The sequence below is a fragment of the Amorphotheca resinae genome, assembly GCF_003019875.1.
Source record: "Amorphotheca resinae ATCC 22711 unplaced genomic scaffold M430scaffold_5, whole genome shotgun sequence".
Lineage (NCBI taxonomy): Eukaryota > Fungi > Ascomycota > Leotiomycetes > Helotiales > Amorphothecaceae > Amorphotheca > Amorphotheca resinae.
In genome coordinates, this window is record NW_020194475.1 from 1,040,431 (window position 1) to 1,064,243 (window position 23,813).

The 23,813-nt window shown below is 49.1% G+C and overlaps 10 protein-coding genes across 10 annotated transcripts; 3 read left to right on the forward strand and 7 right to left on the reverse strand.

The window, feature by feature from the left end:
- Positions 1-485: 485 nt before the first annotated feature.
- On the reverse strand, positions 486-814 carry M430DRAFT_232464 (hypothetical protein). Its single transcript, XM_024864862.1, has one exon. It carries the CDS (start codon positions 724-726, stop codon positions 562-564), a length of 165 nt encoding a protein of 54 aa, XP_024721596.1. The 5' UTR covers positions 727-814; the 3' UTR covers positions 486-561.
- An 87-nt stretch (positions 815-901) lies between these two features.
- On the reverse strand, positions 902-2,875 carry M430DRAFT_27381 (hypothetical protein; the record flags this gene model as incomplete). The annotated part of the gene is made up of 6 exons (XM_024865596.1): positions 902-1,594; positions 1,675-2,182; positions 2,230-2,357; positions 2,411-2,524; positions 2,575-2,712; positions 2,801-2,875. 6 exons carry the CDS (start codon positions 2,873-2,875, stop codon positions 902-904), a joined length of 1,656 nt encoding a protein of 551 aa, XP_024721597.1.
- Positions 2,876-3,189: 314 nt separating this feature from the next.
- M430DRAFT_119970 (hypothetical protein) lies at positions 3,190-5,029 on the reverse strand. Its single transcript, XM_024861765.1, has 2 exons — positions 4,571-5,029; positions 3,190-4,510 (listed from the first exon to the last, which is right to left on the reverse strand). The coding sequence occupies exons 1-2, from the start codon at positions 4,859-4,861 to the stop codon at positions 3,323-3,325; spliced, it is 1,479 nt and encodes a 492-aa protein (XP_024721598.1). The 5' UTR covers positions 4,862-5,029; the 3' UTR covers positions 3,190-3,322.
- A 206-nt stretch (positions 5,030-5,235) lies between these two features.
- On the forward strand, positions 5,236-7,178 carry M430DRAFT_119974 (hypothetical protein). The gene is made up of 4 exons (XM_024861766.1): positions 5,236-5,320; positions 5,367-5,454; positions 5,514-5,752; positions 5,831-7,178. Exons 1-4 carry the CDS (start codon positions 5,261-5,263, stop codon positions 7,088-7,090), a joined length of 1,647 nt encoding a protein of 548 aa, XP_024721599.1. The 5' UTR covers positions 5,236-5,260; the 3' UTR covers positions 7,091-7,178.
- A 35-nt stretch (positions 7,179-7,213) lies between these two features.
- M430DRAFT_18487 (hypothetical protein) lies at positions 7,214-9,448 on the reverse strand (the record flags this gene model as incomplete). Its single annotated transcript, XM_024863880.1, has 1 exon — positions 7,214-9,448. The coding sequence occupies one exon, from the start codon at positions 9,446-9,448 to the stop codon at positions 7,214-7,216; it is 2,235 nt and encodes a 744-aa protein (XP_024721600.1).
- Positions 9,449-10,286: 838 nt separating this feature from the next.
- M430DRAFT_74627 (hypothetical protein) lies at positions 10,287-11,236 on the reverse strand (the record flags this gene model as incomplete). Its single annotated transcript, XM_024869542.1, has 2 exons — positions 10,287-10,441; positions 10,495-11,236. Coding segments are annotated over 2 exons (897 nt in total), but the record flags the coding sequence as incomplete, so codon positions are not given.
- A 2,617-nt stretch (positions 11,237-13,853) lies between these two features.
- M430DRAFT_41651 (hypothetical protein) lies at positions 13,854-15,537 on the forward strand (the record flags this gene model as incomplete). The annotated part of the gene is made up of 3 exons (XM_024867491.1): positions 13,854-14,090; positions 14,123-14,622; positions 14,697-15,537. 3 exons carry the CDS (start codon positions 13,854-13,856, stop codon positions 15,484-15,486), a joined length of 1,527 nt encoding a protein of 508 aa, XP_024721602.1. The 3' UTR covers positions 15,487-15,537.
- Positions 15,538-16,488: 951 nt separating this feature from the next.
- M430DRAFT_100040 (hypothetical protein) lies at positions 16,489-17,808 on the forward strand (the record flags this gene model as incomplete). Its single annotated transcript, XM_024860601.1, has 3 exons — positions 16,489-16,570; positions 16,689-17,273; positions 17,336-17,808. The coding sequence occupies 3 exons, from the start codon at positions 16,489-16,491 to the stop codon at positions 17,806-17,808; spliced, it is 1,140 nt and encodes a 379-aa protein (XP_024721603.1).
- Positions 17,809-18,165: 357 nt separating this feature from the next.
- M430DRAFT_101284 (hypothetical protein) lies at positions 18,166-19,027 on the reverse strand (the record flags this gene model as incomplete). Its single annotated transcript, XM_024860695.1, has 2 exons — positions 18,166-18,525; positions 18,584-19,027. Coding segments are annotated over 2 exons (804 nt in total), but the record flags the coding sequence as incomplete, so codon positions are not given.
- A 1,457-nt stretch (positions 19,028-20,484) lies between these two features.
- M430DRAFT_66039 (hypothetical protein) lies at positions 20,485-22,826 on the reverse strand (the record flags this gene model as incomplete). The annotated part of the gene is made up of 6 exons (XM_024869206.1): positions 22,505-22,826; positions 22,232-22,333; positions 22,068-22,175; positions 21,004-22,016; positions 20,889-20,947; positions 20,485-20,836 (listed from the first exon to the last, which is right to left on the reverse strand). The coding sequence occupies exons 1-6, from the start codon at positions 22,554-22,556 to the stop codon at positions 20,485-20,487; spliced, it is 1,686 nt and encodes a 561-aa protein (XP_024721605.1). The 5' UTR covers positions 22,557-22,826.
- Positions 22,827-23,813: the final 987 nt, after the last annotated feature.

Consider the following 23,813-nt stretch of genomic DNA (forward strand, 5'->3'; position numbering starts at 1 on the left):
ACATCAAAAATATAGAAGACTAAGACCACGATATCTCCCGTCCCATTGTCAATCCACCCTACGTCACAGCAGAATTATTGACATAAAAAAGCCCCCCCCGCGTGAAATCCCTAGCCACAAAAAAGCTCCTCCAAATCATCTGATCTACAAGACTCAGGATCCGAGAATCGTGATGCAGATGATTGGTCCGGGCGGGCCGGAGCCGGGGTGGGATTATTTATAGATATGGATGGATGGATAGGATGGATGTGCCTGTCAGTGTCAGTCAGGCAGACACCTTCCCACAAGGCAGACTCTCGATGACCGTTATTTTCGTTTTCGTTTGTTTCGCTACTCCGTAGATTTCCGAGGAGGTTTGGACGTCGGGTTTTACGGGAGAAATGAATTAATGAATAATTATCGTGTATGAAAAAGTGTTTGTTGGAATTGAGAGAGTGCTGTTTTGTATGTACCTATGTATGCTTGCTTGCTCGCTATTCTATTACACTTGCGCTCTCTCCATTTTCCCTTCTCCTAGCTACCAACCATAATTTCTCGATTCCCTATAGAGAGTGAAAGGGATTATTTTCGGTGCTTGATGGAGTAGTGGTGGGTATGATAATGTGGGTGGTTTCTATGATGGACAGTCTTGGCTGACTTTTCGCTCTCTATAGGTGACGCCTCTGCGGCCGTAGAACTATTTTCGCTAGTCATGCTGAAGGATAAAACATTACGCTCTGCTGCCATCTTCTTGCTTCTCGATCAGGGACATGGTATACCGAGTTAAAATATCAACGGGAACTCTCCATGATGCAGTTGGTAATGGGTACCAAGTTTAAAGCACCAGTTTCTCGAACTGCTGACAAGGAAACATTGCACCAACAGCCTCTGTAGTGTTCCTTGTTGAGACGATACCCAGAATTCAGAAAAGATTACTGTCTCTGAAGCCCCGTGCGCGATCACTGGGAAAGTTAAACTCAACTTGGACTCCTTTCCCTCGCGCGTATTCAACCGCATCAGGACTGATAGAGCGGCACTCATTAAGCTTCAGCGATTTGATGCCCATATTGACAAAGTCCTTAACAGCGACTCCTGTGATCCTGGTCATCGAAACATCGAGCTTTTTGAGATTAGGGAATAATTTCACAGTGTCCAGCACTTGTCGCTCCCCACTCGTCATACCAGCCATCGAAAGTTCTTCGACTGTCTCTGACACGAGATATTTGTCTCCGAGAGGTCGGACATTCGGGTTCTCGATACGATTACCAATTTGAAGGCTTTTGAGATTGCCAGATTTGATAGATTGCCGCGTAATTCGTTCGATCAGTGCTCCGGTAAAACAGGTGGATTCACAATTGAAACTCTCCAGTAGTGGGATTTCAAAGAGCTCATCGTCCCCAATGCCGCGTTCGCCTAATCTCAAGTTTCCGCTAATATCCAGATATTTGAGAGTGGGAGGGAAAATGGGCACCAACTGGCAGGCGCCGTTGCTGAGCTGTAGATGTTCTAGATGCTTGTACCGGGTTAAATCGAGTCGTGGTCCCTGAACGTCAATCGAAACCTCACCGTCAAGCGTAAAAGATTCAATATCTGGGGCGGACTCCAGAAGCTGAACCTGTGATCCGTGTTAGTCTCAGAATCGAGGAGGGGTGAGGAAACTCGTCGCCATGGATTTTAGGTAAGGCGTCGACTTACTATGTCAATCTCCACGTGACTGCGTATTCGGAAGTTCAGACGTCTCAGGGAGTCGAGCTTCGGCCAGTGACTGACGTCCAGCCCCGTGACACGGAGAAACGTCGCCTCCACCAATGTCTTTTGGCAAATTCTGAGAATATCGCGGATTGTGAAAAGACTGACTTCGCAGTTCGCGGAGATGACTATTGTGCTCAAATTTTGTGCAAAGTGAAGGGCCGTGGTCAGAGATTCTCCAATGACGCCACTGCCACAAATTTGGAGATACTCGAGTTGCGTGCAGGTCCTGGTTAAATATACCATTTTTGGCACGTCGAATTTAGCTCTCATGCTGATAATGGCTTTATCGAGAGTATAGTTTGACCGTCGAAGATACGTCTTTAGTGAGTTTTGGGTAACCGGTCTTCGTGCAGATGTTGTGTCAAGAATAGTCCAAAGGTTGTAAGAAGATTCCAGCAGGCGTTTCCATGACTTGCAGACAGCCAAACAAATACTGAGAAAGTCAGCGCAACTGTAGATAGTCATAAGCACGAAATGACTTGACAAAACAAAACGTACACTCGATCTCGAATCTCAAGGTTCTGCATTACCATCTCGGCCAATTCGAAGGGTAGGAACTGAAGAGGATCAAGGCTTTTGCCAGGGTCTAGAGCTTGACGTAACTTGTTGAACGCCGATTGAAGGGTCTATGTACTAGGTTAATTAATGTATGCCCAAATAGAGAGCCATCTTCACATACAGTGCGATCATTATCAGTGCCAATTTTAACTTTTCTGAGACCCCTCTCGTAGATTTTTAAAGCAAGTTCTTTCTCCCCTTTGAGTTGCAGAACTTTCCCACATCGAAGGTAACCCTGAGTCTTTGCTTAGCATCTTGAAAAATCGAGTATGTATGAGCTGGTACTTTTGCAAGTTCGGGCTTCAATTCAATCATTTGTTTGGAGTCTCGAAGTGCAGCTTGAAGCTGAGCCATCTTCTCGTATGTTGCAGCACGATGATCAAGAGCAGTGAGCAAAAGATTTCCAGTGGTTATTTGGACAGCCTGTAAGCCAGGTCAGCATGCTCTAGAAAATCCACACCTCTCTCGGATGAAGCAGGACTTGAATAGATGCACACGTGGCCCAGCCTACCTCAGTAAAAGCGTCGAGAGCTCCAGTATAGTTTTTCTGCTGATATCGACTACGGCCTCGTTCTAAAGGTCCCATGACCTCACCATTAACTGCTCTCCCAGTCATCTTGGCTATTTATATCGCAGGTAGTTAATGAATTGGGGAGAACGCGTCTGCTCGACGACGCGAGTCTACCTGCCTTACCTTAACAGGCGAATCGTGCTCTACCGGCGTGCATGTTCACGTGACAGAGCTTGGAGCGCCTACTCGGAATCGGCTTTCTTTTCCCCCAGTTCCCCAGGCATAGGTAATTACGGCCTTTGAAAGCATTCGACATATCTCTTATTGTCAGAGGGGCAGACATGTATACTATCTCACGCATACTACGTACAGTAGGCCTATTCAAGAGAGAAGAATATTTAGATAAGCTGCGGTAACTATCTACCCATAATCGTAACATTATAAACAGTGCAATGCATACAACATTACTACTGTAGACCACCTATACACTAAAAAAGATATGGAGAATGACGAGTCAGCGGATTAATAATGGCATATTCCACCAACATTATCATCAGTGGCCCACGTTCCGGCCATGCCGCATCGCTCCAAGCCCTCATCTGCCTGTGCCTCGGGCTTGCCTAGGAAGAAATCTCCCCGGCCTTGCGTGCTGAAGTCTCGGTTCATCACACGTTTAGCCCATGAATCAATGGCAGGCTCTCCTGTCTCGGCTCGAGCTTGTTTCAAAAAGGGGATGAGGGCTGTACCGCCAGTCCCTTTCAGATTCTTCTTGCCCCCAGTCTCATTCTTGCCCTGCTTAGATGATGTGGCGATGTTCACCTTTCGGCGCGTTGCCTCGGGGCTCTTGGACCGTGATAAAGATCTTGATTCGCGCGATTTGATGATGATATACTGAGTCACGATGTTGATGTGCTTGTCCCTGAAGGCCTGTAGCATCGCTAGGCATGCATCGTATGCCACTGTAAGTTCTTTGTCGTTGGAGTGTGTTTCAACATAGTCTCGAATGTTAGCAACAGTGGCAACATCTTCGAGAAACCGTCGATGAGGCCCAGGCATGTACTTGCGCATTTCGAGTAGGAAGTTGTGCTTCGGAGGAGGTGCTCTGCCTTCGAGTTCGCGTTCTGAAGATACGTCCTTCTTTTCACCAGTTGGACGATGCTCAATACCCAGAACAATATCGAAAAATTGTATGATAGAGCTTTGCGCATTGCTACCACCACTGTACTGTCGGTACGTTTCGGTACCCGTACCATCCTCATAGAGAACGCCGTTTGGCAATCCGGCTTCTTCCATGTTCTTACTTCCAGCGAGGAAAGGTCGGATGCGGTTGTAGAACACGTAGGGATCGCAACCTTCGCGCATGCGTTGTAGGAGGGTTCCAAGATCATCCAGCCTTTCAGCGAATGCTCGGAGACAAGCAGTTACCGTTCTACTATCGTTGACCCGAGCTGCTTGGATAGCGGTGAGCATGAGCGGAAGGATAGGGGCTCCTCGTGCTTCAATGGCTACCGAGACCAAGTAGAACCACGACTCATCAATAGAACCGGTAAATGTCGTGAGAGTTGCAAGGTTCTCCAGGTTGTCAACATGCTCGTCCGCAAACAGTGGTTTGAAGTTCCACAGACAGACGGCGGCATATGTTGCGACCGGAGGGACTTCGAGGTAAGCAGAGATATGGAGCAGCGGGATCGAAATTGAGGCTGGCAAACGCTGCAGGGTAGCGAAGTCAGTATAAGAGTAACGAAATAAGGGAAGACGAGAAGCACAAACCTCTTCAGGGCTGTCACCACCCCAGATGTAGCCATGAGCCATGAAGCACAGCAACGAATATGCTCTTCGCCATTCCGAATCGTGTTCCAGACCGGCAGTGGAGAGAACAGGAAGTCGTTCGATGACCCCGCGCAAACGCCTACTCAAGATCAGGCCTTGTAGGTTTGCTACAATAGCCTCCCACTTGTTGTAGTAAGGATCAGGAAGTCTCGCAAGAGGCAATTCAGCCGGAAGAAAACCATATTCTGGTGAAATTCCGTAGTCGCCAAGGACGGGGATGGATGGAAGCATTGCTCTTTCAGATCAGGGTTCACGAACAATTCTGACGCAAGGAGTATACAGATCTTCGTCCGATACTCCTCAGCCTTCGGGTTATATTGTAGGTGCTGGTCATCAACAGAGAGTGTTTATGTGATACTGCGGAGGCAATGTAGGTTTTAACTGTTATTAATGGTGGCGTCCCCCGCCAAAGAGCCCTCCATGATCAGATGGCTTTGTCACCAGGGCGAAAAAAGACCGCGATGTTGGCCGTTCAGCCGAGCTCCGGAATATCGTTGCGCCGACCGCATCTGGGCCAGGTCACATGTTCGCGCCAAGACGAGCTGGGCCAATCGTTACCTACCAAGGTACCTATCCACCTTACACTCTGAATAGCTTCAGGTTCGCGGGCTTTGACATGCCAGAACCCACATGATAATGGCCGCTGTGAAACAGCAGGTTTTGAACTGGCTGTACAGTGTCCTCACAAGTGTAAGCCCCCTCCAAAGCATTTATGGATGATCGCTCATTGCTCCAGGAATATAAAGATGTGAATCGCACATATAACGACGTCGCCCAGGCACTCTCTCATTACTCCTCACTGTCTCCTCGAACCGATGTCTACAGTGCGCAGAAGAAACCCATATCTATTCGTAGTAGGGCAAAGCTAACCGGAGTGTTGCAGCTTACGAGAATGGCGCATCGGCCCTCCTCCTGCACCTTTCGGGCACTCTCCCAGTCGCATTTCGAGGGACAACATACAGGTTTCCTATAGCACTATGGATACCGCACGGATATCCAAGAGAAGCGCCACTGGCATATGTGACTCCTACTGAAGGTATGATGGTGAGACCTGGGCAACATGTCGATCCCCAAGGAATGATTTATCATCCCTACTTGGTGGGGTGGTCGGAATTCTGGGATGTAAGTGATCGCTATGGAAAGATATCCCGAAAGAGGGATCCAATTGAAAATGTGTTGACATCATTTGCGTTGATTTAGAAGTCCAACATTGTGGATTTCTTGGCAATTCTTCGAGACATCTTTGCCAAAGAGCCTCCAGTAATATCTCGACGACAGCAACATGCCCCTCCTCCTCAGCCGGCGCAGGTACCGCCTCCTATACCACCACTTCCTCCTGGCATAGCTCGACCGCCATCCATCCCATCAGACACTATAGAACAAACTCGACCACCGCCTCCTCCCCCGAAACCGACAAACAATGCACAACCCTATCTGTCATCCGACCCATCGCGGCGAGACAGTGGCCCCCCATTACCACCGTTACCTGCACAACCTAGCCCTAGGAACAGTCACTATGGCTCACCAATATCTCCTCCTCCGAATGGGCTTGTGCATACTCCTCAAAGGAGCAGCAGTCTCCGGTACGAGAACGCACCCCCTTTACCTCCTCAACCACAAAGACAGCAGGCACTGCGAAACTCCTCTTATGGCTCTGTCGGTCCCATAAACCCGTCACAAGATCTCCTTCGGCGACCTTCATATACTCAAACATCTCAACAACCACAATATGCCTCACATCCCACGCAACCAGCGAGTCCACAGCAAAACAGGCCTCCTTCATATATGCAGCAAGCCCCATATCCTGGCCCACCGCCTGAATGGCGACAATACCCTCAACATCAGCAGCAGCCGCAACCACAACCCAAGCCTCCACCACCGGTGGATCTTATCGATGCCCCCTTAACACTCAGTATACCCGCCGAATCATCCTCCAACCTCCCTGTTCCCCCTATACCCCCGAACCCAGAGAAAGACATGCTTCTCCACAACATCGGCAAGGCTCTTGCTTCTCAACGGCAACACACCCGGGAACAAACCAGCTCCAGCCTTCCCGGCTTAGAATCCCAACGTAACGCTATGCTCAGTGCCCTCCGCAACATGCAAGCTGAGATGCAGGCTCTTGAGTCTCTCAACAATCTCTTGTCTTCTAATACTAACATTCTTCATACGGCGCTTCATGATGCTGATGCAGTGATTGAGTCCAGCCAACATCGCACAGCGCCTGATATCGATGAGATATTAGTGGCTCCTACAGTTGTTGGGAACCAACTATATGAGCTTGTCAATGAAGAAAGAAGTTTGGGAGATGCATTGTTCGTGCTTGGGAGGGCGGTGGAAAGGGGGAGGATAAGCCCCGCAGTCTTTGCGAAGATGACGAGGAGTTTGGCCAGGGAATGGTATTTGAAGAAGGCGTTGGTGAAGAAGATCGGACAGGGGATGGGACTCGCTGTTTATTAGAGTACACCTACGATGATTCAGTAAGTGTATGCAGTGTTCCCGCAACTCGCTGGCTTCTTTGCGAAGACTTAGTGATGATAAAGAAATGAAAAAAAAAAAAAAAATACATTGAAAACGGCTATGTTAAAGCTTCCCCTTTGGAGATTTAGACACTGCCTTTCTCCTCATTCGAGTGCTGTCAACTTTCTCTGTACACATCCACATCATCCTCTTCATTTCGGCCAATCTCAGTGGTTTTGGCTCCTTTAGCCCACATTCAGCTTCCTTAATTACCATTTCTCTGATCGCATCCCGAGACGCGCCACCCACTGCCACTGGACCTTTCAGTTCGACTGGCATTCGATTTGAAATCGAGCTAGGCTCAGCCATTAAGTTCCATTTTCCCACAACACCATTTCTTTTTCCCAGGTTGTCTCCTTCCACAACTTGAAATTCATTTATGATGTCGTTTATGTCTCCGATGCTTAATCTCTTCCCCAACCCGTCCGTGGTATGTCTCTCTCTACCAATATCCTCGAATAATCTCTTCCGTATCTCAAACATTGAATTTCCCGCCCTTTTCGAATCACTGCTGCCCCTGAGATTCGTGTCTATAACCGCAGTGGTTTCAGGTGTCTCTTCGAAGAACCTCATCTTATCCTCAATGGCTTTGCTTACTGTTCGAGATCTCTTGGGGGTTGAGTTTGGCAGACTGACTTCGCCTTCGCCTGTAGCATCTGGAATCTGCGGTGCGATTATTCCATGCTCTTTTGCAGATGCTCCAGATATGCCTAGAATACAGTGTTGTGGAAGCGGCGGTGCTGGGGGAGGCGGGGGAGGCGGGAATCCAGTAAACATCTTCTCTTTCCTGATTGCTAAGGCGGTCGTTCTTGAAGCTCTAGACGATGATGGACAATCCTGTGGGCCGGACTGTTTGGTGATTTGTCCTCCATCGAAAGCCATCCTTTTATTTGAGACTATCGATTCTCCTGTCGGGAGGTTTGTTCCATCAACTTTCCTAGTGGTACCAACAGGCTCAAATATATCTCTCATCAGCCTGGTATTTGATGGACGGACCATATTTCTACCTCGAGAAACTTCCCATGAATATCCTTTTTTCTTTTCACTGTTCCTTGCACGGTAGAGAGCTTCAATCTTGTCGCCAATTCTTGTCTGCTCCGTCATTGTGGATCTTGGTTCTGAGGATGCTCTGATCAGACTTATGTCTTTACTATCATCGGGTGATGTATCTTCTTCCTCTGGTTCGGGTATTCTTGTCACCGCATTGTGCCTTAATGAACACTCACGGCAGGACTTACACTCAGTGGCAAGGTATCTGAGATCCCTCTCTGTTTTGGGCGATGTACGCTGGAGTGTTCTCTGAAGGGGAGATTTGGAGTGAGGGTTCTGAATTAGGAATGGATTCGGTGTAGAATCTCCAACAACGAAGTGTCGTTTACCCGGAGATAAAGGGGAATCGGATTTGGTGGGGGAGATTTTAGGATCTGCCCCTCTTATTGTCGAAGGTATGGAGAGCGGCAACATATCGTTATTTCTTTCCCCAAAAGGCGGGCTTGTTGGGTAAGGAGCATCGGATGACAATCTCTCTCTGGCACTTACGAACGACGATGCTAGAAAATGAACGATGTCAGCGAGTCCCCAGACCTGAACGCGAAGCTTACAGGAAGCAATAGTGTTGTCCAAGCTTCCGTCAAAGAGCCTGACTTTATCATTCACAGTACTTCCTCTCCTGTCAACTGCCCTGCCCTTTCGTGAATGTGGAGCAAGCATGTGTTCTTTGAGCAGAGAGGGGGGTTTGCAATCTGGAGCAGCACTCTCAAATTGAATGCTGCTTGCTTTATACGGACTTTGAACTTGGCCTAGCGTTTCTGAATCAGACTTCCTGATCCGTTTACCGTATGTGGAGGAAGGAGGATAGAAACTATCCTCTTGCGCCGAGGTTGGCTTGTCGTCAGAAAGTACATCCTTGAATCTACTTCCACCCCAACTTCTTGGACTGAAGCTGATCAAAGGTCTAGATGGCTGAGAAGTTCCAGTCTCCTCCGCTTTGCCTCTTGGTGAAGTTTGTGAAGTTTTGGATGGTGCTGACTGCAGATTTGAAATCTTGAATGGTAGATCCAGAGGTCCAAGTGCCTCAAACTTGCGGATGAGAGAGAAAATATCAAGTGAGACGTTTGGTATGGGACGGTATGGCGATCTTTGGTATTTGAAACCTTGGGCTGAAGTATCTTGATCGTTACTTGAGAGGCGTTCGTTGTCTGACGGTCGATAATCAATGTGATATGGGCGAGCCTGGTGAGACTGACATCGGTGACACGAAGGTGTGCTATAAGCGGATTTGGTAGGACAGGAATACATGGCGGTCCTCCTTATGTTAGTGAACGAAGACTGTTGTGGCCATGGTATTTGCAAGGTCGACGTGGATTGAGATGTCTGCGGTGGTTCTTCGGTCTACAGCACGTATTCAAGAAAGGTTGAACAAATGGAACTTATGATGATGGTGGCGGCGGATTTGCAGGCAAAGCCAATGTGGACTAATGTTAATTGCGGAGGAGAAACCTTGATCACTTGGTGAACCACAATTGATCTCAATAGAGAAGCATATTTCATGGCTATGAACTAACAGTCGCTTTGCTCCTTCCTTGCTTACATTTAAATTCAATTATGGTAGGTTCACCTGCTGCGCTTACCCTCTCTATATTGCTGCAGAGTTAGGAAGAAAAACATTTCTGAGAAGGAGATTCATTTGCTTTGACGGGTTTAGTTCCCGTCACTATGTAACACGCAGAAGGGAGGCAAGGAGTTATGCGTATGGCCCAACCGCCGTTCAATTGCCCTTCGACCGTGCAGGAAATATCAGCAGATTAAAGAACTGCTCATTATTGCCTATGCTTAACTCTGCCTCGGCGTTTCAGGACAATCCAAACGCTCCTCATCACTTTCCGGTGTGGACTGTGTATGACTTGTCAACTCTGACTCCCATAGCCTCAAGGTCGAGTTCAGTGCTATCTCTTGCAGAACGCTGAACATGTTCAACTCTTGAATCGACGCATGTCGGGCTGACATGAGCCAAACTGCCCTTCCTGTCTGCGAGATACTCGACCCTAGAGGAAGTTGAATGGCTCAACTGGCTGACAGACATTTTGCTTGCATCAGAGCTATGGTCGGAGCCACGGCGCGATGCATGGGATCCCGAGAGTTGTGAGAGGTTCAGAGTCGATGCCTCTTGATCGATGGCCATACTGGCCCACAGAGAGGAGAGGGGAAGCAAGAGAGCAACCATAGTGACTGCAAGAGTGCCAGCTTCGGGGAAGGAGTCAACCGTCACATATTCGAGAATCGCGAAGATTGCTATCGTGCATTAGCATAGTTCGATTCAAAGATGAGTTTGCTTGAACACTTACCAGGAATGACCATGGTACAGCCACCCATTGCAGCAAGGATTCGTACACCACTCCACTGCTTCCAGCCCATAATCCTACGGGTGACCAGAGTCCACACGAGCTTTCCGGTGAATATAATGGAAAAGAACCAGATCGAGCTGGTCTCGGTTGCCAAAGTTCCAGTTTGGATCCACTCCTTGGCGTAGTAAGATTCGCTTGACATGATCGATATCGAGTTGGTGACCATTTCGGCAAAACGGAACCCAACAGCAAGTAAGAATACACTGCATGAGAGTCCAACAACAATGTGCCGGTAGACGGTGCTCATATTCTTGCACACGATGTAGGCCTGGAGAATAAGAGACATGTTGACCGTGGTCGTCATGAGAAGAGGAATGACAACGCCAGCGATGCTAGTAGCATATGCAGATCTTGGGATGTAGCTGAAATCGAGAGAGTACGATGGATAGATATTGGACCAAGGACCGACGAAGTAGAGTGCGAGAAGCAAAGCTCGAAGGAAACCAAGGAGGAGGGACAGAATATTGAGAATGAAAATAGCAGAACGGCGCTTTGATTCCTTGGTGAGAACGAAGACAACAAAGAACATGACGAAGCAAGCACCCATCTGGGCACTGTAGTTGATGCTGCATGCCGTATTGTAGAAATTGCCGGCGTTGATGTCGGAAAGCAAAACGGTGACAGTAGTGACACCATCAGCCTTGTAAAAGGTGATAGGCTGTGTGTAAGGGTTGAAAGTGGAGTTGCTGGACGAAGACATCTTGAGAGTCTAAGGCACTTTTGTGGAATCGAATACTTCAAGATCTTGAAGAGGATTGAACAGGTTGGTGTTCGTATGAAGAGGAACGAAGTGATGAGAAAGGAAAGAGAAGCTGGAGTTGGGAACGAGAGACGAAGGGGATTAAATACTCGGTATCCTGAGCTGATGATGGAGACAATGTCTTCAAATAATAGGAAGCCTTAGATTGTTCTCGTACCAAATATTCTATAAAGCATATCTCACAAACATTTTATCTTCGGCGGCCACGTATATCAGCCTGGGAAAAGCGCTGATGAACAATAATAAGTTGATCATATCCTATTATGGCTAACAACAATCTCAAGAGGAACACAATCGTCCGAGTCAAGTTTGAGAGCAGCAGAACGCAGTGAAAGGGGTGGAGACAATCGGGACGGCTCGCTAAAGCTTACGATTGTTCTTTGCGCCACACCAAGTCCCCCGAGGTGAATGTGGAGCGGAACGGAAGGGAAGACATGAAACTGTTCGATATCCCTGGAACAAAATGCCGAGTTGTCACAAAAGAGAGATGCAGCATAGTAGTGTAAGTGGTACATTGATGCGGTGATAAAGTTGTTACGGGCGCTGGCCGATGGTTGCTGAACCTTGGGAATCAATATTTAGGCGAGCTTTCCTGATAGGCTGGAGAGGACCTCTTGACTTAGGTAGGTGGACGATACAAGATCAAGGGATAGATTTCAAACTGGCACGCAGAGTTATAAACACAATCCATGGCTGTTCGACCTCCTTAAGCACCATACTCTATGCGCCCTGTTCAGACCCAAGTCCAACACCTTTGCCCCTAAAGCGAACCACATGATAATGGGGCAAACAAGAACAAGAACAAGCTCTACAATAGAAGGCATTTCTTCTATCGTCTTCCAAATAAAATGGAGAGCGCCTAGAAAACAAAAGAAATTCACTCTTTCTATCTTTCTTTCTGCCATCTCCTTGGAACCCACTAGGGACTTCTACCACGATATGGAAAGAGAAATTATATAAAAAAAGCTCTCCAAGAGGCCGGTAACTGACATCTCAAAGTCCTGATATTTGTGCCGAGTAAACTACTCATCCTCCTTTCTAAGGACAAAGGCATCAAAACCGAATGAGAACATCGTGATTTTGAAACAGTGGAAGGAGGTAGATTATGGACATCCCAAGGCAACATAATTCCCAACTGACTTTATCCGCTTCGACATATCGAAATAAGAGACGAAACGCAATGTAGCCTCCAACGCTCAGCAGCACGAAATAACTAGCAATGCCAAGGTCCCAGAACTTGGGGCAAAAACCAGATCAGAACAAGATCAAGACAGCAATCAGTCATCATGCTGCATTCTCGCCATACACCAAAGGTAGAGTTCTCCTCCCCCGTGCTGCATCCCCAGAGATATCAGGCATGTCTTACAGCAAAAGGGTCGAGAAGACAATTGCACCAATAATGGTAATCCATTGATAGGCACGGTTGTTCAGCTCGAAGGTGCCATATCCAGCCGACACCATGCTGGGCGATCCTCCGTGCGGGTAGGTAGTTGAAATAAAGAGCATTAGGTAAGCATACACCCTGCCTAATGACGTAACGGGTAAAGCGTAGGCGCATGTATCCGTGCGCCACCAGCCGCGACTGGGTACCAAGGTACTACTGGGCGCGTCCGCCCCGTCAATCCGTCAACCTCGACAAAATAACTAAGTTAAACCTGAGGCAACCGCTAATTTGCAGTGCACTCATGCAAATAGCATCAATCCTCTGCAAGATTATGTCACATTATACAGTATAACTTATAAGATGGGCGCCCCATGTCTCGTTGGATTTGAGTTGGATATGGATGCGTACCTTATGTTGAGATGACTTGCTTTCTGTTATGTAGCTAGCCTACTTTTGTCTGATGACTTCTTCGGCTCCGCCCTGGACGGCATACATTCCTAGGTATGTCCTGACGCCGTGACAGTAACTTACTGTCATATCGACCGTGAAGACATCCCTTCCCACTCGAGTCACTCAACTCAACTTTTACATGCACCCTCGTGGCGACGGTCTCGTATCGATATCTGGCGTTGGGAGCGTGACAAGGTGAAGATGGCCGGTGATACCTAGGTAGTATTACGGCATCCAGTAAGTACCTTATCTACCTGGCATAAAAATGCTCACGGGCTACCTGATATAGGTAATACCCAAGGGGTAAGGCCCTGCTCCATGAAGGACAAGTTGATTGTCCCAAATAGGTACTTGTAGACTTCCCATTGTCCTCGTCCTCGACCACTCTGCTTATCGACAATTAGTGGGAAGCCTCGAGACGCTTTTTGCCACAGATATTCGGCTGATGTACTCCTCTTGTCTGAGTGCGACGCAGGGTCGAGCACCACGCAGTAGGGCAGCATGGAGCATCTGTATAAAGCTTCGTTGCCGCAGCTATCAGCAAGTTGGATGATGTGCTGATCATATGTCGTACCTTGATTCTCTAGACTCTTGCGAGAGTTGATGTGAGCCGTGACTTACAGAGACAGCCTCTCCCCCCTCTTCTTTACGTTTTCCCAAGGTGACCTCTATCTGCCACTTCTGATACTTCTTGGGTCTATGATCATGATAGGCCTGCCGCTCCTCGAGGCTTTCGCCTTGGGTATCATGGGATGGGTAGTATACGGAGCCTTCTGGAGGCTATACCTCGGTCCATTAAGTCGATTCCCGGGTCCCAAGCTCGCGGCTCTGACGTTGTGGTATGAATGTCATCTTGATATCCTCAAGCAAGGCGGTGCCCTATACGTCCAGGAAATTGGGAGACTGCACAAAATATACGACATGGGCCCTTGCTCTGCACAGGTTGAACCTATGCTGACTTGATGAGAATCCAGGGCCCATTGTCCGAACCAGCCCCTACGAGTTCCACATCGCAGGCCCAGACCTCTACGGAGAGATATATGCGGGACATAGACGTGACAAGTCTGCCTGGCAAATCAAGAGTGGAGATTCGGCCCAAGCAATGGGATTTACTATTTTCCATGAACAGCATTGCCTGCACCGAGAAGCGCTTGAACTCACTCGTCAGCAAGTGTAATATCTTGATATTTGAGGGCACAATAAGAAAAGTTGTCGATCATCTCTGTGAGCGCATCCCTGACTATCGAGATGCAAACAAAACGATCAACTTGACGAATGCGTACCTTGCTATGACTATGGATATCGCTACGGCGTACGCCTTTGGCAGAAGTTCAGCACTCCTTTCCCAAGAGAAATTCAGCCAGAAGTGGAGATACCATAACCACCGTAATGCGAAGCACTGCTATAATGAATCACTTCAGATGGCTCCCTCGGCTCATGGAAATGCTGCCTCCATTCGCTACGAAAGCTATCAGTGCTTGAGCTTAAAGATACAAGTGAGAGACAACTATCTCAAGAATTCTCTGGCTGACTTAATATGTGCAATAGAACAATCGAGAAACAGGTAAAAGAGGCCCTCGTCTATGACAATGCCTCGTCAAAGTCAACAACGGGCGATACGATGTTCGAGAGACTACGCGATAATGACGAACTTCCGCCCGAAGAGAAGACTGTACGAAGGCACACTGACGAGGCTACCATCCTGATCATCGCAGCCAGCGAGAGTCCCTCAAAGACACTCTCACCTATCCATTTCTATCTCCTACGCAACCCGCCAATCTTACAACGGGTACAGGACGAAATCATAAACTTGATGCCGGACCATAAGACCATGCCCTCCTTGACGCAGCTCGAGCAAGTACCATATTTATCTGCAGTTATTAAGGAGGGTTTGCGTCTCCACGGAGACGTTACCGCCCGCACCCAACGCGTTGCTCCAACGAAGACCTGCACTACCAGGACTGGGTCATCCCACGGGTACACCTTCAGCATATCCTCCGTCTTCGTCCACCTCAACCCCGATATCTTCCCGGATCCCCTGGCATTCAGACCCAAGCGCTGGCTGGGAAAGGAAGCAATGGACCGTCGTCTGGAGCGCTATATAGTAGCATTCGGGAAAGGAACCCAAAATTGCATCCGTACTAATGTCGGGATGGCCGAGATGTGTGTTGCACTCGCATCAGTGGTTTGCCATCATAATCCAACGCAGCCCAGGTATCTCGGAATCGTGCTCAGAGACCCCTGGAGTGTTCAGGTGCTCTGCTTGACGGCCCCCAACATCATCGCTCCCAAATATTATAGAAGATGCAATACTGGCCTCACCCATGTGTCGTTTTGAAATCAGCATGATACAAGCTCAAACTGGACCTTACCAAGCCTTTATGTTGATAGTCAGCATATGGGAAAAAACGAGACAGGCCTCCACCGTTGGGTTCGCAATTCGTTCGCAATAGAGGCCCTGCCATTACAGCTCAAGGCCGGACTCGATAAGAATCCATCAACAGATATTCTGATGTAAAGATAGGCGCCAGCTTGAACTAGGGTTCCCTGTCCATCCAGGAACGCCGGCTCGCTGCATAAAGAAGGAAAATGCACTGAGAATGACACTTCACAGCTGATGCTGTAAAACCATATGTCAGAAAACGTTATGAAGAGAAATAGAAGTGCAAGTTTGTGGGTTCGGGATAAATTTGCTGTTCCAAGGCTATGCAAGTTGCAAAGTAAAAGGTCTTTAGAAACTTTGAGGAGAAGACTAGCCTTCCTGCTGAGGAATGAGGAATGCTTTCTGTAATGGAAAAGGAAATCAAAAGAAGCCGATGTCTAGGTCGTTATGTATTCTTGAGCTTGTCCTATCAAATCTTTCGGGCATGCTAGAAAACTGAATTGCATTCTCAGTCCGACATCGTAAATGAATTAACAATAGACCAATGACTGTAAGAAAACTCACATTCTGAAGAGCCGTACTCAGCACAAGCAAGTTTACAGCTTGACCGAAATTAGGTGGTTCTTTTCTGCAAAGCCGAAGAATCCGTGCAGCCTCATCGATCCAAAGAAGTTGCGGCGCGTCTTCACATGTCGCGCGGTCGGGCCGGCCCATTCACGTGGGTTTTCAGCCTTGTCGCGCTAGCCAATCAACGATCGGATGCCCTTCCACCTGTCCTCAACTCCCAAGTCCTACCAAAATAAACCCCAGCTCGACTATTCGACGGCCAGCCTTTCGAGGCACGACGACGAGATTCCCGCACCTACGCTCCTTTGCCCTGTTCCCAGCTCGGGATTTATGTTCATACGTTGGTGGAATTTTGATTGTAAAGAGAGAAGAAGAGAAGAGTAGGAGGAGATGAACGGCTTTGCAAGCCACGGCCTCGATGAGGACGCTTTTGCGGAGAAAGGCAATATCGTCAAGGCTTTTGATGCATTTCGTAAGCCCTCCCTTACCAGCTATGCAGGTTTCTCTCTGGGTCTGCTAGTGCACAATTGATTCCTTTGTGCTGGCAATCTGTTCGCGTAGAGAGCTGCTTGCTAACTGCCCTCCTTTAGCCAAGGCAAAACCCCAATATGTCACGCGGACAGCCGGGGGCGGGAAATGGACGGTCGCAATGTTAATCGTGTCCTTTATGCTCGTGCTATCTGAATTCACACGCTGGTGGCGGGGGCACGAGACGCACACATTCGCGGTTGAGAAGGGCGTCGGGCACAACCTCCAGATCAATCTGGACATCGTGGTCAAGATGAAGTGCGTGGATCTCCACGTCAATGTTCAGGATGCGGCGGGCGACAGGATATTGGCGGCAGATATGCTGAAGAGGGATCCTACGAACTGGTATCAGTGGGTTGATACCAAGGGCATGCATAGATTGGGGAAGGATGCCGAGGGCAGGTTGATTACCGGAGAGGGTTACCATGATGAGGGATTTGGGGAGGAGCATGTGCATGATATCGTTGCTGCTGCTGGTGGTAGACGGCGCGCGAAATTTGCGAAGACGCCTCGATGGAGGAACCGTGTTACCCCTGACAGTTGCCGAATCTTCGGCAGCCTGGACGTGAACAAAGTCCAGGGAGATTTCCATATCACGGCGCGTGGTCATGGATATCAAGAATTCGGCGCCCATTTGGACCATGATGGTATGTCCCACTAAATATGTTGTGAGAGGGGGCGCGCGAGCTAATCTTGACTATGTGGACAGCCTTCAACTTCTCCCACATCATCTCGGAGCTCTCTTTCGGAGCCTTTTACCCCTCGCTCCTTAACCCCCTCGACCGCACCGTTGAGGAGACCCCAAACCACTTCCATAAATTCCAGTACTTCCTCTCGATAGTCCCGACCGTGTACACCGTCAGCTCCAGCAATGCCTACCAATCCCGCACCATCTTCACCAACCAGTACGCCGTGACCGAGCAATCCCACATGGTGGGCGAGAGAACCGTGCCTGGCATCTTCTTCAAGTATGACATTGAGCCCATCCTGCTCTCGGTCGAGGAGAGCCGCGACGGCTTCTTGAGATTCGTCGTCAAGGTCGTCAATGTCGTCAGTGGCGTCTTAGTTGCTGGCCATTGGGGCTTTACTTTGACGGAATGGGCAACATCGGTGCTTGGCAAACGGAGTAGAAAACAGAGCGAAGGAGTCCTCAATGGGAGGACATATGAAAATGATGACTGAGTGTATCATATATACATACTGGCTGCTAAAACATTAACGAGTAAGGGAGGATACTTTTATGGCGTTATATATGTAGAGTTCTTCAGACAGAGGCCGGATGGTGGCGTTGTAAATCTAGGACTGAATATGGGATGAAAGACTGAGAATCTGATTGTGGCTATCCCATTGTTCTATCAGCTGCTTCACAGAAAGCTTCCTCAACCCCTCAAATTATGAACTCTTCAAAGTGAAGGAAAAAATAAAAAGCCATGTCATCCGTAACCAACATAAGTACAGAGAACCGTGTGGTTTCGGCGATTACTATTGATTAATACAGAACTCCAGAGAAAAACCCCTATACAGTACACTGCGGTCTTCTTAACTTTTGTTGTTGCTACCGGAACGCGACAGACCGACACCCAATCCAACACCAAGAGCAATAGCCAGAACGATAAGAACAACGACCAACAAGCAGTACCATTTTAGTCTGTTCCGACGTCTGGCATGCTCGCTCGCTTTTGCGATTTCGACGTTGGCTTTTTCCACATCTTCGGCGGCCTTGATGGCGTTCTGTTCAGTATGCTCGACTACTGGCTCTTGTGCTTCCACGATTTGAGCCATATCGGCGAACATCGCTGCGAGCTCGGTAAGAGTGGCCTCAATACGCTGGAGCTCATTGTGACGAGCGCGGACAGCTCCGAGAACTGAAGCGGCCTGTCCGGTTCGATTGGTCCTGAGCTATAAGTATGTCAGTAAATGGTGCTAGAGATTCAAGGTAGCTTCCTGGAGCACTCACGGCAGTCTGGAAGACACCTTCGGAGCCCCAGTCCATCTCCGCGGCCTCATTGACCTCCTCCTCTGTTGCCTCGGGGTTGACGATTCGGTACTGCCTCGCAATTTGCTCCCGGTAGCGTTGTCTGTACGCAACTTCCTCCTGCCGGTAGTCATCCAAAGCCTTCTCGAACTCCGTCTTCAACTGCTTGGCCTGCCTAGCCTTGATACCCTTCGTCCCATCCTGGGTCTTGGCAGCATCCAATTCCAGGTACTTGATCTGATCTCGAATCTGGGTGTTCTTCAGCTGTGTTTGAGCAACGAGATTCTCGAGCTGGGCGGAGGAGCTCGGGTCGGGGGACGACAATGCACGTTGGTGCAGCGATGCAATTTCTTGGATGTTTGAGCTCAGAGTGCGGATCTCAGCCTTGGCGAAGTCGACGCGCTCGAGGAAAGCTTGCTGGGTGAGAAGGGTGGCGTAGGTAGTAGTCGTGACGGCGGGAGCGCCGGGAAGGTTGTTATTCGAATATTGCGACGGGGTATAAGTTTCCAGCTCATGCTCTGCTTGAGGCGCGGCGAGGTGATTCTGTCCGAGAGAGAGGCAAATGTCAGTCCTTCCGCGGGTCCGGCGTCGACGTGGAGTGAAGATGGGCTTACCCCTTCATATTGGCCAGCCTCGGCGTCGGCGCCGTTGGCATATGGATTCCCGCCGTACTGCTGGTACTGGGTGTAGGACATGCTGACCGGGCAATTGATGCTGGATCAATGCTCGGCGGGGTGAGGGAGGGGGATTCCGGTCTGGAGGAGGGTGGAAGAGGAGGGCGGATGACGTTGTCGGCAGGCGCAGAGCAAAACAGAGCCTGCTGCGTCGACTACTAATAAAGGTCCTGGGCGACAGCGAAACCTTTAAATGACGAGTAATATTTTATGTAATCAAGGCCCCGCGGCGTGACAAAGTAAGAGGTCGAAGAAGAGCAGAAAAGAAAAAAAGATAAAATAAAAGATCCGACGGGCGTGATGGAGGGGGGAGGAGGATGGGGGCTTTGGAGAGGAGAAAGGAGAGAGAGGGAGACGGACAACTCTCTCTTCGGGGAGATTGGGGTGTTGCAGTGGAAAGGCGGATTGCACGGGTTGACGGGGTTGACGAAGGCGGGTTTGGTTGGTCCCTTGCTCCGTTCGCTGCGCAGCAATGTTAAAATCGGTTTTAGCAGATTTAGCAGATTTAGCCGTAATTTTAGATGTCACTTGTGGCTGCTGAACCGTGGGTCGCAGCAGCAAACCCTGCAGGGCGGGTAACCTATTACGGGCTAGCCGCGTGAAAAATTAAGCGCACGTGATATTCACCGTGTCTGGACCTTTCAGGGCCTTCAGGCTTACCTCAGGTGAGAAAGTACTTTTAGCCAGGTACCTTATGTATACCAAATTTACAATATACATTTATACATTCTGTAGCCCAGAATTCTCTGAAGCACACCAGGGAGACTCCCTTGTAGATACATGCATGAATTCATTACTCTATTTCCCATACCCCGCAATACAAACAAGCCTAAAACTGACGCTGTTCATGGCGTGGCGTTACTCCCACCACAATGGCTCTCCTCCCGGGCGTTAAGTACTACGCAGGGACCTTAGGTAAGGCAGAATACCCGTACTCAAGGTACCTACGTGCCGACGGAGAAGCTAGGCAGGTAGGCAAATACCGAGATACAGTTGTGGGCACGTGCTAGAATCACATCTTTCAAAACCTAAGGTAAACACTCCTCTTCCAGATAAAAGCCTCCCGGATTAAGTATTAGGCTATAGGTATTACAGATAATAAAAGTAGGTAGTCTACGTGATATGTGATAGTCCCTGTCCTGAACGCCCCGGCCAAACTCCAGATAAGTCGTAACTTCGTTGAAAGATCAGACCCAGCTGGTCTCCTCCCTATATCCCAGAGTCCTCCTGGGAATACAGTTCAGTAGCCGTGTAGGACGTCCAGGCCGAACAGGTATCAATGAGGGCATCTGTCTCGGTGATCGTGCCCGCGATCTCACTCTCCGACTCCACAAACTGCAATGCGAATCCTTGGCTGCTATGCCATGAGACGTGGCAGTGGAGCAGCCACGAGCCCGGGTTGTCCTTCTTGAAGGCAAGGACGAGATGGCCATTTCCAGGAAGTGAAGCGACATCGCGCCGGGGTGGGTTTGTGAGGTTCACGCCACTGCCGTTGAAGTGACCCGAGTCCTGCGCAAGCACCCAGAAATCGTGACCGTGAAGATGAATGGGATGGACCAGCCTGGAATAAGTCAGGAAACTTGCACACATAATGACGGGGAAGAATGGCTCACCCTTCACCACTCTGATCTTCTATCACAAATACCGCCCATTCGTCACTGGAATTCGTCTTCTGTAATGAAGTTAGCATCCAATTCTAGCTTACACGCGACTGATTAGACAACATACATTGACAGGAACGACGTTGTACTCCGTGGGGAATATGGATTGATTGGTGGCTATTCTGTGGTTCGTTGGGTCCGACCAATTCAGATACAGCGTACTGCTGTTGACCGTCCAAGTCACAGCGTCGCCGAAAGCGATGCCTACATCCTCTTCGGTGATCGAGGAATAGTTACCGACATCAATAGCGAGGTGCGGGACAAGGCTTGCTAGAGGTTCGTCACCGCAAGTCTCGCTAATTGTGACGCCGGTGGTGGTGGGATCAGCGGTACTCGTCGAGTCATATCTCACAATTCCCGTGATATTCGCAGCGTTGTTGTTTGGCACTGTACACGACTCCTGCCAACCACCACGAAGCCAGTAGTCACCAGGCTCAGCATTGGCTTCAACAATGACATCGTACCGTTGGCCGATACCCAGAAGAATACTTTCGGTCTCGTACGGCACGATAGGCACCAAATCGTTGGCGATGACTGTCAAATTATGCCCATCTATAGAGAACTGAAGGTGAGCATTGGTGGCAACGTTGATCAGACGCAGCCGATACTTTGTGCCAGGGACGAAGACAGTTTCGAATTTCTTTCCGCCACCAATGCAGTTAGCATCGGTAGAGTTTGAGCAGTCATAGGTGTTTGTCCCATTGATCAGGCCGTTGTCTAGGGTTGGAGCCCCGACTGTTTGAGCATAATCCCACAACTCAAACAGAGTCTGGTGGGACCAGTCCGATATGAACAACACGCCGAGATCTTCATCATAATCTGAAGTCGCAGGGCCGTTGATGATCAAGGGTCCATAGAGCCCTTCGCCGTACTGCAGAGTGAAGTGAGAGTGGTACCATGATGAGCCGTACTGAGTGGCTTGAAACTTGTAGGTGTAGTTTCCGCCTGGTGCGATTGGACACTGGGTAACTCCCGGAACGCCGTCAGCTTGGTTGTTGTTTAGCTGTCGAAGACCGTGCCAGTGAATGGAAGTTCCATTGTGCTCCAGATTATTCGTGACATGAACAATAATCTCGTCGCCTAATTCCTCAGTCATTATGATGGACCATTATGTGTTCTTCAGATTCTTACCCCAATCAGCAATGATGGCTGGGCCTGGCAAGGTTCCATTGAATGTCAGGACTTGTCGTTCGTATCCATCCGGTGCTAGCGTTGTGTTCTCGACAGAGAGCCAATACTCTGTGATGCTTGCTTAGTTACTTGCTCTTACCAAGACGTGAAAAGTTTGGCAGTACCTCTGGTGACTCCTGTGCTGGGTGTAACAGAATAGTAGTCTGTATCTATAGAATACTCCCCCCAGCATGACCTGGAAGTAGCACTGTTCTCACAAAGGGGATCTGATGCGTATGCTGCAGACGTGCCAGCGGCCACAATCGATGGAACCGCTGAAATCGCCGAAATGGCGTCTGACACGACAGGCGAAATACTGGAAATCGTCTCATTCCAATCAAGCGTGTCATTGAGAAAGCTCCGGGGTAAATAGCTAGGAGAAGAAGGAATTGCTGAACCTGAAGTGAAATGGGCAAATGTAGCCAGACAGGTAATGAGGGTGGCCCTCATAATGGCGGCGAGTATACAAAGGAACAACGAACGAGCGGCGGCCAGGGGCAATGGGCGATGGGCGGTGGGCGATGGGCGATGGGCGTTGGGCGACTACTGGACTGGAGCAATAGGAACAAGAATGAGCGGGATGCCCTCTTATAAGAGCCTTAGAGGAACTCTGTAGGGATCGCGTGGTTTCTCTCCGAGAAACCTGCATCGAATAATGGAAGGCATCGATATGGACAAGTACATAGCTAACCCACAGCTTTGTCTTTGGTTCGCGTCCACCCCACTTCATTCGCGCTTTAGACCTACGGAGTGCTTTCCTATGCGCATCAATAGTCTGATCGTATTGATACTTTGACCAGTACGTCAACAGGACGCGCTCCCCCGGGGTCACGGAGTAAACATTGGCAACTGGGTCAGTCCTGATACTCCTTAGCCTCAGCCTGCTTAGCCTCATTTTTGTCCGGAGTGGACTCTTCGCTTGGACCCGTAGCCTGTATATAATCAGACTAGCGCACCAATATTGCTGTACTAAATATCGAAGGTTCAAGCTTGGCAACTGGCCCTGCATTGCAGTGAAGGCTTAAGCATCTCAGAGGCTGACTGGATGAGAAACCGCGAAATGACATGTCTTTGACGCCTACAGCCCAAGGCACAGAGATGCTGAGAAGAGCAAAAGCAGGCTAGACATAGCGCGGGTACAGTATGCAGAAAGACGGAGTCAGTTCGAATCGACAGGTATGAAATTCATCCGGACACGGATGACATGGCAGGCGCAAGGTCTCCTCCAACTATGCCTTCAGAGGCTGATAGATCGGTTTGCGTCTCCAGTCTGTGCTGAAGAACCTACTTCACTTGAAGTCATTGGTCTGATGTTGATGAATTCTCCGCAGAAGGCATGAAGTTGAGAAAACAGGGTTGGAAAACATCACCGAAACCTGGCATATCGGCAATTGGGGGTGTCCGGTTAACCAATGTTTGGCCGGTGAGATTGAAGCCTGAGGCCAAAAACCCCTATAGGCGGGAATGGTAGGTCCGCGCCCTTCGCTAGAACCGGACTCTCCAAGCCTCCAAGGTATAAAAGAGAGGCTATACATAGTAAGGCACAGTAAAAATTTGAATAAGCTGCATGGGTTCGTACAGACATGTATCTACGAATGTACAGTATACATAAGTAGGGAGGTATGCACAGCACAGGTACTGTATGTACAGCACATACATTCTCCGGACATCACTATCTCGAATCCCTGAATCCGATTGATCAATCCT